Source organism: Typopeltis vanoorti, chromosome 1, assembly GCF_054136105.1.
Source record: "Typopeltis vanoorti isolate ZY-2024b chromosome 1, IOZ_Tvanoo_1.0, whole genome shotgun sequence".
NCBI classification, from domain to species: domain Eukaryota; kingdom Metazoa; phylum Arthropoda; class Arachnida; order Uropygi; family Thelyphonidae; genus Typopeltis; species Typopeltis vanoorti.
The window spans coordinates 144,051,633-144,065,159 of NC_143549.1; the positions used below are offsets into that span (position 1 = coordinate 144,051,633).

At 36.0% G+C, this 13,527-nt stretch overlaps 1 protein-coding gene across 1 annotated transcript in view; it reads left to right on the forward strand.

Annotated features, from left to right (window-relative positions):
- The window catches only part of LOC150110503 (TNF receptor-associated factor 5-like), a 101,643-nt gene that overhangs the window by 69,952 nt on the left and 18,164 nt on the right, over positions 1-13,527 (forward strand). Inside the window, exons 5-7 of the mRNA XM_090394227.1 lie at positions 4,998-5,072; positions 8,202-8,297; positions 10,828-10,890. Coding sequence (XP_090250353.1) covers positions 4,998-5,072; positions 8,202-8,297; positions 10,828-10,890 — 234 coding nt within the window. The remainder of the gene's footprint in view (positions 1-4,997; positions 5,073-8,201; positions 8,298-10,827; positions 10,891-13,527) is intronic.

Genomic DNA, 13,527 nt, shown 5'->3' on the forward strand with positions numbered 1-13,527 from the left:
CAGCACAGTGCAACAAATACACAGAATAGTGGAGCATATCACTCAAGGATACAACTGGAACCTTCACACAGCTGCAGTTTTTCTGGATATTGCCAAGGCCTTTGATAAGGTATGGCATCAAGGATTACTCTATAAACTCATTCAGGCCAACATACCAACAAACCTTACCCGTCTAATAAAATCATACCTCACTGACAGATCCATGCAGATAAAAATAAATGGCACCATCTCAACTAGGCGCAAAATCCTGGCAGGAGTACCTCAGGGATCTCTTTTGGCTCCTTTACTTTTCACAATCTACGTGGCTGACATTCCACAGAACCTGAGGACTACCATCACAGCCCTATATGCAGACGACACAGCCATAATGACAAGATCTCTCCGCCCACACCTGGCCATCAGTCGTCTCCAGGATACTATCACAAAGCTAGAGAAATGGTTCTCCGACTGGAGGATACAAGTAAACCCCATCAAAAGCTCAGCTATACTCTTCACCAGACGCAAAGCCTTCATCCAAGATGATATTGAACTTCTCGGAAAAAAGATACCATGGCAGACAGAAGCCAAATACCTTGGAGTACAGCTAGACAAAAAGCTAAATTTCAACAGCCATATCAAGCTCATAGGCACAAAGACATCCAGAACCATAGCCCAACTCTATCCCCTGATCAATCGCAACAGCAAATTGGATAAACGCAACAAGCTGTTATTATATAAGATGGTAATTCGACCAGTAATCACATATGCATCCCCGGCATGGAGTCACACATCCAAATCTAACATCCAGAAACTACAGAGGATACAAAACAAATGCCTGCGGATGATCTTAGATGCCCCATGGTTCGTCAGAAACACGCAGATCCACAGAGAAACCGGAACCCCTAACATCCGTTCTCTCCTTCATGACCATGCCGAAAAGTTCTTCAGCAAGGCACATTCTCATCCTAATCCACTAATCAGACAAGCTTCCAGTTATAGTGAACATGACTATCAAAAACACAAAAGACCCAAGGCAATCCTGCTTTCAGCAGAACAGAGCTAACTCCATAATTCACAAAGTGCGAGCATAAGTCTCACAACCTCCCCCATCAAGCTTCTCCACACAGATAAAGGGGAAAATAAAAAGCATTTTATGCTTCACCCAGCAAGCCAGTAACGTTGTTGTTGTTGTTGTTGGATTTTTACAGTGGCGGCCGGTGAAAATTTTAAGTGGGGGTGCTGCATATACAAAATAAAAAAAAAAATTTTTTTCCTAATCAGTAACCAATTTATTAATAAATAAATTTATATTAAAAATTGCTTTATTAAAAATATTTCACCCTCATCATGAACAAACACCAATAATAAAAGTTTCGTATCTCACAGAAATAACGCGCGCAGTGTAAATAACGTATGCGCAAGCATACGATACACTGCTCGTTTGAGCAGTGTCGGAATGACTTGTAACTTGCAAACGAATATCGGCGAGACTGGCTACGATTGGTCGAACGTGATATATCGACACTGCGTTAGATCACAGTGTATTTGTTTCGTAATCTAGAGCGTTAATCGAACAATTACAAGTATTAACTATTCAATCGCTGTCGAAACATAAGCTGTAACCTTTAACATGTTGTATTGCATTTATATAATGTTGTAAGCATTGTTATTATTTTTAAACAAAATTTAAATTTTTCCTTGGTGGTGCTGCAGCGTCGCAATCAGGGCCGTCCCTAGGAATTTTGCCGCCCCTTCTCCCTTATTTTTCGTATAGTTTATGCCAACTTTGCTACCCTGTGCAAATGCACGTCTTGCACCGTCAGTAGAGCCGGCCCTGGTCGCAATGCTTATGTACGGGCCGTCACTGATTTTTTATATATTTTTTATTTTTTAAATTCAAGAATATTTAAGTTGTCACATGTAGGTTCTCTCGAGAGAACTGAACACTAGATGTAACGCTAACTGTTCTCTAATCAAACCTGAGGTAGCTCAATGACTTAAGCTCCAGAAATGTGAATAAGCAACTTGCTGCCTTCTCACAAAAATTGTATCGAAGGTTCGGTAATCTCGCCATTCCTGTCAGCCTTCGTTGACGACCCAATAGATTTTTTTTTGTAAATAGGCCGCCGTTACATATAACCTTTCCATAAATACCAAGTGGAAGAAGATCCTACATCGTGATCATTGGTTTATATAAGTCTGAGATAAATAAGTGGGATTTTCTTGTTATGAATAGAACAAAATAAGCGTTTACATTGGCATTAATTATTAAATATATTACAGCATAGCAGTTAAGGAAATATTTAATGAGATTATACGAGCGTAGTTTGGAGCCTCCATAGCTCAGTCGGTATAGACGAATTCCTTTGGCCAGAAAGACCTGGGTTCGATTCCTGTCTATGACGTGAGGAACCTTTATCAGGTCTCTTTCGACTAAGGTTGAGTTATCCGGTCTCCTCATATGTAGGTAGGGTTTTTTTTACCCGGAAACTCGGGTTTTTTTGTCCCACAGAACAGGCAAACCAGCCAGTAGAACACACGCAATTTACAGACAGGAATACTTAGATAACCACCTTATCCTCGTATTACGGTTAGGAAATCCAAGGATACTTAGAAAGCTATGGGCACTTAGTGCCTGTTTAAAACCGATGATGGATACGAGCGTACTAACATGGAAAGGTGGAGATAATCACGAAGCAGTCATCTTTGAAATTTTGTACACTTAGCGATACTGTAAAGAGAAGATTAAAAAAAAAAAAAAAATGCAGATATTAATAAGAAATGATAGTTTGATTCAACTGATGGTGCGCAATAAAGTTCACTTTCCCGATCAGTATTCTCAAAATGCAGTTCATTTTTATTACGAATTTTTTTATTTTTATCAGATAGGAATGGATACCGAAATTTCCACCAGTATCTGGTGAGTCAGAGGCGAAATCGAAATCTATGAAGGTTCGAATTGTGATGACTAGAATTCTAAAAGCGAATTCTCTTCACATGAATTGGGGGGGGGGGGGAAGCGGAGGACAAAATCGCTTATAATTTCTGGTCTCCTGTTTTCGAAAATATGCGAACAACGGCAGATGAACACCCTTTCAGTACAGACACGTTGAAGCCATCATCGCAATTCGTAACTGTATTAAAGAAAATTACGACATAACACTAAAAGGAAAATAATGGTTTCTTATTTTTATTTTTTAAGTCGCGAAAATAACCCTCACAAATTCACCTTCCAAACTTTTGAGGCAGAAGATTGCTGCATTCATAATAAAAATCTGAGGAATGATAGGATTTTCTATCACCAGTAATCTTGACACAAATTGTTCGGATGTATACAGGAATACCAGAGAACTCTAGAAACGCTCCAGATTAATTTCTCCCTCATTAGTGATAGCCTATAAATGTGCTGTGTGTGGATGTTACTTGTCCTCCAGGCAATTCACATAATGATCTAATGTCGATTTTTTTTTTCTTCAATGAAGCAACACTCAAATTCACTCTCATTCATGCGTTGTGTAGCATGATAAAAATGACAAGTTCGAATCTTCGAGACTTGTATGCTTCCTTTCCTTGAATTCTTGTTTTAAGTCTTCTGATTCAAACATTTAACTAAACCTATTACTGTGAAGCAGTTTTTATTGGTATTTATTTCCCCATACCACTTTAAAATTCTCTTCTGTGACAAAAGCAGAACTGGCACATCGCAAATGGATTTCATCAAAATATCCATCTTCCTTTTCTGTTTATACCCAAGACTGAAATCTGATAGCAAACTATCAGAACATCCAAAACTGACTTTAAGAATTAAAAGCAGGAAACTTGTTATACTTTCTGATCTTTTGCCAAAACTATTTGGATGTAAAAGTTGGATATCTGAATTAGTTTAAATATTGTAATTTTCGTAATATCTAGGAACTTAGGTACCAGAATGTTATCTGATTTAAGACTGGTTGGTCAGGTAGAGCATTGAAGTTTCATGGAAACTATTGTTTATTCTGTAGAATAGTATTTCCCAAAGTGTGGTATGCATTCCTCCTCCAAGGGATACGCTAAAGGTCTTTAGAGGTACTAGGTCCATTTTTTTCTCCCCTTTATTACTTTTTTAAAATATATTTTGGTCTCCATATTTGTAGATAATTGCAGGTCTATTCTATAATTAATTTTTAATAGCTAAAATATCTAAAGGAAGTGTTAAACAAAATGTGTTATTTGACATGCATCGACTGACCTCCGTTAGGACAGTGATCGCGTTCCAGTGGTGTATTTCGAACTATTTGAATTTAAACTTTTAATACAAACAGTTTGAATTACGCGGTCGGAATTCTCCGCTGTATCTACTGTATGTATATTGGATATTATAATTAAACAAGTTGCACATGTAATTTATTACAACGCAAATGGTAAAAAAACAAATACTTTTATTTCTTGTCCAAATTGCCTTTTACCTGATGGAGGGGGGGGGGGTACGCAGATACTGAAAGTTTTGAAAACACTGTTGTAGAACACTTAATTTGCCTGCTGATGTTTGCAAGTGACATAAATAGAAACATGAAAATCACATTGATTTTTCTTTAAAATCAATATGGATGGAGTCTCAATACCTACCACAGTTGGTTTTTTTTTACTTCAGGTCATCAAACTGCCCCTCATACTCACACTGTTTCCACACTCTGAGGCAATGCATTCTACTCAACTGCTACTCTCCAAGCAAACCTGTGCTTTGCCCGTTCTTGGCTTCTTGTTTTGTCCCTCTTTTCACTGTATGAAAATACCTCGTGTATTAATGTTATTACACAAACCCTCACCAGTGTATATCTGAAATACGTTACCTTCCTTCTCACATCCAGCAAACTCTGCTGAAAATATTTCCTCAATCGTTCTCATACTTGACATTCGAGAGAATTCACACTACCTTAATACCAAAGATGTTAAAACCTCAGTTATATGTTATATTAATTTCATTTAAAACTTGTTAAATTGTTTATATGATACGATTTCATATATTCCTTATTTGTTAGTTAGCACTTCATGAACAAAACTGTCATCAAAGACCACGGATGTGTCAGATGGCTGAACTTGGCTGCAGATTCAAGGTGAGTCAAAGTTTGCATATTATTATTTTTGGTGACTTACTTCACAGACAACTTAATATAGTGTTCTACGTTTAGACAAGCTGATTTTAGCGAAATCTAATTTTGCTAAATATTGACTTAATTTATCAACATTAGCTAAATGCAGTATATGCTATATTTAGTAAAATTAGAATAATAACAATGCAGTTTTGTACAAGCTTTTTTTTTTCAAGAACGCAAATTATACTTGACTGGAAATTATATTGTTTTAATAATTTACCCAAACTTGAGCACACAAACGTTTACGCGAGATTGGTAGTAGTTGGTTTTTCTCCTTCGGTCGTTTCCGACCCTAGGTACTTTGTAGGCATTGCCCACAAAGAGGTCCTAGTGAGATTTTTACAGGGTAGTTCACCATTGCTTTCCCCCCCCCATTTTATCCGGGCTCGGGACCTTACACGAGATTAGGGCTACTTAATCTATCTAATGTATCTTTAACTAAAGAATACGCCTTTTCTGTAGAAAAAGTACCATGAATTATTACATTAAAATTTTCATTATTATTTCAAAGCCGAATGCAGAAACTATGAAGTTTTGTAAGGTAAGTTGAGCAGAGAGCTTAAGGGAATACACTCCCCGGCATTCACGAGTTTCCTTAGTGTGGATACTTAAAATGCATAGGCGCCACCCAACACGTCTATATCTACCTATTCGCCTTTTATTAGTCTATTTTGATAAGGTTTCACTGACCTGACAGAAGGAACTTTTACTAAGCGTTTTTCGACCGATTCCCGAGTTAGTCGATCTTTGGCACAGGCTGTCAGGATTTTTCTCTGGGAAACTCTGGTTTTTCGTCCCGTAAACTCAAGAAAATCGACCGTAGAACCCACACTATTTTCAGACAGCAAACATAGTGTTAGGAACTACGACATGGCGGTACTTGTCAGTCGCCTCTCAACAGCCATGATATTAGTGATAGTCTGGGGCCAGCTATCTGCTTGGTTACCAGAGATAGCTAGTAGCTTTCCCTCAGTCCCCAAAAGTTAGATAAGGCTAAAACGGCCTCGCCTACTATACGGGAATAAAAAGGCGTTAGTGATTTTTTTTTTTTCCCTTTTCACATTATTTTCTCATTTTTATATTTTAAAGCTAAAATTTTTTTCAGTGTAGACTTCTGTATTTTTTCATAATCATTAATGGATTTCTTGTGAATATATGCTTCTTTCTTGAATAAAATCGACTTTGCAAAAATTATGTTTTGCAAGTTTCATCTATTATTTTGTGCTGTTCAACAAATTGAAACGTGCTTTGGTTTTTAAGTGGGATTTGCGCATAGTTTTCTTTTCCTTTTTTTTTTTTTTTTCATATGACGAATATGTTCCAGATGATGAAGTCCACTTTTTAAGAGTTTTTTCTAATTATTTCTTTGACTGGTTAGTTAATCGAATTGTGCCATAGGCAAGTGATTTTTTGCTGCTGTAAACTCAAGAAAATCGACCGTAGGACAGTAACGTGTATTGTGTTAGGTGCTACGAAATATCGGTACTTGTCTGCCGTACTTTCTTCACTGGTAGTCTCGGTAATTCACTGGTAAATCAATGATTCTCGGGCCAGCTGGCTCTGCAGATTAACTGCCCCTCAGTCCACCAAAAGTGAGATAGGGCTAAAACAGTCTTACCTACTGGTTTTTTTTTTTGGGGAGGGCAATGGCGTTAGCATATTTATAATTATTAAAAAAACTAATCCCAAATTCACCCTGAATGCGCATGGACGCCGCATGAAGCAACTGGGATTACGACCCCGGAAAATATTTAATATCTAAACAGTGGCATAGCTAGGGGGGTTCAGAGGGGGAGGGCAGCACTTTGAAGAACCTTTTTGAAGTTTTACAGTTAATTCTAAAATACAGTCTCGAGAACTCAGTTCCAAATATTGTAATACTACTATGCATTTTCCTCAGGATTGCTGTAAGTGCTGCTAGTTGTGAGAGGAGTTTCTTAATAAAAATTGATTAAGAATTACCTACATTATTAAGAAATAGACTTCGCCAATGCCATCGATGATTTTACTAACAGAAAAGCAAGAAATATAACATTTTAGAATGTTGAAATTAAAGTTTTATTTGAAAAACAAACATAGTGTTTTAATTTATTTCACTATACATCGTTTTGACTTTTTGTAGTATTTTGGTGTATTGAGAGGGGCGGCAAAAGCTCTAGCTACACCACTGTATCTAAATAATATTTAAAAAAAAAAAAAAAAACATTTTTATACCAGACGAAATTTTTAAAGAAAAAAAAATATTTGGGAAGTATTTCTACTATACCTGGCCAATCGGGGGGGGGGGGGAGCCAGAGTGTTAAATCTCTCAACTCAGTAGAACTGAATAAAAAAAGAATATTTAATAATCCTCACTGTATAACGCATGGTCAGACGACACTTGGACTATTGTGCTCATATTTGGTTAACTGGTTTTCAATGTGATGTGGAAACATTGGACAGGGTTCAGAGATGAGTGACCAAGACGATATCAGGATTCTAGCTATGGAGAAAGTTTGAAGAGATGTGTATTGCAGAATTTAGTAGAAAGGAGGAAAAGAGAAGAAACTTGCAAGAATGACCTTCCAAGAAGGTCATTCTTGGAAGTTAAGTAAGAGTGTGGTGAAGAGGGATGGGAGGAGTAGATGTTTTACATGGGGAATGGGATACATTACTGAAATACCTTGTTAAATCAAGGAGTGTTAAGGATTTTAAGATTCAAAGTGTATGATAATTATGTTGTCAGTCGAATGAACCTTCCACGATGAGTCTGACTCCATGAAGAAAATAATAATCATCATTTTCTGTACATTAAAGAAATCTATAGCTTTTAACTTCTAATGGTGGAAATATTAAGTGATATTTCTGATAATAGCTGATCCCTTATTATGATTTATAAGATACAAATTTCTTATGATATATGAAAACATAAATCAGATATTGATATTTTCACCAAATATCAATATCTGATTTATTTTTTCAGGGTACAAAAGATGACCTTGGTTATGAAGATGATATCAAAGAATGGTGGAAATATTAAGTGATATTTCTGATAATAGCTGATCCCTTTATATTTTTCACCAAATATCAATATCTGATTTATTTTTTCAGGGTACAAAAGATGACCTTGGTTATCATGAAGATGATATAAAAGCACACTTTCCATTGCTTATAGCATCTATTGTATCATGTAGACAAGGGATACAGGTAATATAAAACTTTTTATATTATACAAAACTAAAAAAGTGTAGTTATTATAGGTAATTTATTTTATTACAATCTCACCTATGAAAGGATAGAAACCTAGTGCCTTAATACCATAGGTGGGCTAAAGGTTACATAATGCAAGAATCCTAGTGTAGAGACTAACCATACTTAATTTTTCAAGCAAACTCAGGGTGGTGGTGGTCTCTTGCTAGGCAATGAAAATCTAAGTATAAATTTTATGGTGCATAAAATCAAACAGTGAAATAATCTGATGCAAACTTAGGAAGAGTGATAAGAAAAGACTGATATTGCTGAATTACTGTGCATAGATTTGGTCACCTTTTCTTGGAGATGAGTGAAACCCATAGGTGGAGAGAATCCATAGGCAAATGGCCAAGATGATGAGTGGTCTGTAATGCTTCCTGTCAGAATAGATTAAGGGTTTGTGGAATTGTAGAAGTTAGTTTACAAACAGAAAAGAGGGGATCTTATAGAAATGTACAAGTTACTAAAATGGTTTAATAGAATCCTTGCAGAGGAAATTTTTAATACATGATGGAAAAATTCCTAGATATTGAGTAAGAGTGCAAGCAGGGATGTAAGACTATTTTTTTTTTTACTTGGAGAGTGGTAAATGAGTTTCCCTTTTTTTGTTTAATTTCTCATTCCATACTTTTAACTTTTTTTGCATCATTTGTACCCACCAAAATTATCTTTTTTTTTGATTGATATTGAGAAGACTGATCATGTTATGTGTGTGTATATTTCAGCTGAACTGGCTATTCCTTTGACCAGGCTATATAATTTGAGTCTCAGAACAGGGAAGATTCTGCAAGAATGGAAAGAATGTGTGGTAATCCCATTGCACAAGGGTGGTGCAAAGACTGATGTATCCAACTATTGACCAATCAGTATCTCAGGAGTGTTGGTGAAGATTTTGTAAAAATTGGTTAGGGCTCACAATCAGAAATGGGTTGACAGGGAATCTCTATTTGGCAATGAACAGCATGGGTTTACTAAGGGAAGGTTATGTTTTCGCAACTTGCTCACATTCTATAATAATGTTACCGTTGAACTAGACAAGAAGAATGGATTTTGCTAAGGCTTTCGACAGAATATACAGCATGGAAGTCTTAAATTGGAGAATCTGGGTCTGGATTATAAAATATTAGTGTGGATAAGAGGATGGCTGACAGATATCAAAAAGTGGTATATGGGGATTTGTAAGTCTGCAAGATTTAAGGTAACTACTGGTGTGCCACAAGGATCAGCCCTTGGTCCACTGTTATTCAATCTGTACATTAATGATATTGGGAAGGATTTGACAGGAGACATACAATTATTTGCTGATGATGCAAACCTAGGTGGGGTAATCAGGAATGCCACTGATATGCAGTACTTGCAGAATGATTTGAATAGGCTGGAATTGTAGGCATGGGAATATGGATGTCAGTAATTGTAAAGTCATGCACTTTGGTGTGATTAGATATCCAGTGTCTTATTATATTGGTGGGATTATGCTAGAAGAAACTGATCATGCTAGGGATCTTGGAGTGTTAGTAGATAGCAAGTTGAAGTTCAGGGGCCATGTAGCAAAGATTGTAAATACAACTCAAAAGATAATTGCAATGCTGAAATGAACTTTAACATGTAAAAATAAGGATGTCATTTTGCCTCTTTACAAGGCCTTGATAAGACCTCACTTGGATATTGAATGCAGGTCTGGTTTGATTCTGATACAGTGGAGAGAGTGCAAAGGAATGTGCTAAAAATGATATCAGGATTGTGGAATACTGATTATGAAAACAGATTGAGAATTTGTAGACTACAGAGACTAGCAAACAGGTAAAAGAGGGGTGATATGATTGAAACGTACAAACTTCCGAAAGGGTCATACAGGATTTCAATTGATGGGGGGTGGGGAGAAAGGAGAAGAGGGCATCCATGGAAACTAGGAATGAATGCCGCTAAGAAAGGAACGAGGGCTAGATTTTTCTCTTGGGGTGGTGCGTGATGGATTGCCATTGGATGTGTATGTGGAAGCAGCGTGAATGAATTCAAGAATAAGTTTGATAGCCTGTGCCTGTAGTCTTCCTCAATGAGTCCCTGACTTCCTGGAGGTCTCTCTTAATAATAATAATAAATATATATATATATATATATATATATTATTAATTAGTTACTTTACACTTTAGGTGTTATCATTCATTAATAATGATAGTGAAGTGTTACTGATAAAATCTTTTATTTGATGTGCACTCTTGAGAGTAGACATATATTTATGATAGGTATTAATGTTGAGACATCACTTGAAATTAACTTTAACGAAGTTTTATTTTTTTAAAACTATTTTGCTTTAATTTCATTAGTGAAATGTTTACAAACAATTTATCTCCTGCAGATTCCAAGCATCTCTATGGATAATTGGAACCTATATTATTTTTGCAGATGTGAATATCCCTTTGCTTTCCCAAATAATTATAGCTGGAAATTACATAAGAGTTTCAATACTATTTCTTTCATTTTTCAGGATCTGCAGGATAAAATGTTGACAGTTACATCAAAAAATGAGAGACTTTCTCAGCGCATAGAGGTACAAATTTTATTAGTTACCAATTTTATTGATTCTTATGTTAACATGATTTGTCAGCAGATATAATTTTTCTTTTTTATTTCATTCTTTGTTACTGAAATGAATCCATAAATTCCTGCATTTATTGAATTTACAGTACTTTCCAGTTTGCAATTGGAAAGTATTCTTATGGATTAGAAATTAAGATAAATAAACCAAATAATATATAAATATAAAAAGATAAATGGAAATTAAGACAAACTTGGAAGAAATAGAATTCAGGTGGGAAAGTTTGACTATGTGTGATTCTCACACGCAGGGTTATGCTGATTATATGCAGTGTGAAGAAAGCAACGAAGGTAATTAAATGTGGAAATTGTTTGTGAGTAAGTTGTTTCCAAATGATGTGAAGCTTCAGTGGGTTGTTAATGGTGGTGCCTCTCTAAAGGATTTGAATAAGCTGGAAAGGTGGGGAAATGGATGGGAATATTAGTTTAATACAGATGTAAGGTTTTGACATTTGGAATCCACAGATGGGATGTTTCATACTTACTTTGTGGAGTTACACTAAAAGGAGTGGAGAAAACAAGGGATCCTGGGAGTAATTGCAGACAGAAATTTGAAGTTCAGAGGATATATGACAAAAATTGGGAAAACAACCGAAGGAATTGTTGCAATATTTGAGGAGGACATTGACCAACTGAGATAAACCAGATAAAGCTTTGATCAAACTACATCTGAATTACTATGCTCAGATCTGGTAACTAGAATCTGAAAGGGATGAAGTAACCTTTGAGAGGATGCAAAGGCAGATAAAGAAAATGAAATCAGGACTGTATAATATTGGTTATGAAGATAAACTGAGGGCAGGCAAACTGCAAAGTTTGTGATAAAATATGGGGCATTAGCAAGAGCTTTAAGCTTGAAAGGCATTCACTGGGTTGACAGGGAAGGAAGAGAGACTATTTCTGAAAATTGCAAAAGAGTAAGTTTTCTGAATGGAAAGTAGCAGGAGCATGGAATTGTATGGCTTGAGATGGTGGCTAGAGTGCAAACAGTCGATGAGTTTAAGGACACATTCTCACAATGAGTCTTCACTTTTTTTTGTGAATGAGTTTAAGGACACATTCTCACAATGAGTCTTATAATTCCATGTAGGTCTAGAATAATAATAATCTGTTAATGATCATAAAACAACATTTGAATTTCAACTAGTTAGGGGATGCTAAGAATTATCCAAAGACATATATAGGTATTCAAATAGGAGATGCAAGGATAATAGAAATGAATTAACATAACCAGTTCAGCTGGAAGATTTTAAATGATCCAGCTCTGGTTGCAGAGGAATATGTGTGAATACTGGTCAGTTAGAATAGAAGAAAAAAATAGCTTCAAGGACAAAATTTACTAAATGATATGTGGTTGGAGGAAATCTTAAATTGCCAGGGTTGGAGGCGAAGATATTTCTTCTCTCCCTTGGTAGTAAACATGTATTATCAGGGTTAATTAATCCACTTTTAATCTAATTGGATTAATCCAATGAATCACTGAAAATTGGAATAATTCCTTCCGATTGGAAATTTCATCAATTCATAAGGGTGAGTTATCACATAAGATGTAGAATTATATACCAGTAAGTCTTTTTTGTGTTTTAGTGGAGTTAGATAATATATTAGTGAATTGGATTGGTTGGCTGTCAGATAGATAACAGAAAGTTATGTATAGGAAACAGCATCCCAGAAGAGAAAAATCAATATACAGCAATGGCTCAAAACAGACCCCTGCCACAGGAGTCTGTTTTGGCCATTACTGTTTAACTGATATTGGGAGAGATTCATTTGGAGATATGCAGTTGTTTGCATAGCCCCATTTAAATCAGAATGATCTAAATGGAGCTATGCAAACTTGGGAGAACTATGAGTAGATCAGATATTGTGACCTTACACAGAGATCTGAATAAACTATGTGAGTGAGCAAGTGGGTAGTTACCATTTCAGTATTATAAATCATAAGGTTTTGAAATTTGGCAGCAAGGATTGTTACAGTTGGAGAAATTTGGGAGGAGATGAGAGATCTAGGAATGGAAGGGAACAGAAACCTTTACATGTTAAAATAAACAGATTATGGATCCATTAGACAAGTCCTTGATCAAGCTGTTTATAAGATTTGGTCACTTAATTTTCAGATGGATGAGGATATATTGGACAGGATCTAGAGAAAATTGAGTTAGGTCTCTGGAATGTTTGGTAAGAGGGCAGATTGAGGGAATACTATTTGTAGAAATTTGTGAATGGCAGGAAAATGGGAGTCATATGATTAAGAGATTGTTACCAGTTAAATGTGAAAGATTTTTTTTTTCATAGAATAGAGGAAAATAATGGTAGAACAAGAGGCCATCTTTGGAAGTCATATAAGGAGGGAGTGAGAAGTAGATTCTTTGCATGGAAAGTGGTTTGTGTGTAGTGAGGGACTTTCTGCAACAGCTTTTTTGATTGCATGGGGGGGGTCTAATGTCAATAACTCTAGTTATTTATTTATTCATATGGAGTTTCCTCCCTTTTCTCCCCCATCACTATTGGGGGAAAGTTGAGCCCCCTCATGGGGGTTAAATATTTATGGCTGTAGATCTGTGTGTGTTCACGGGGCCGGTTTGCCTGC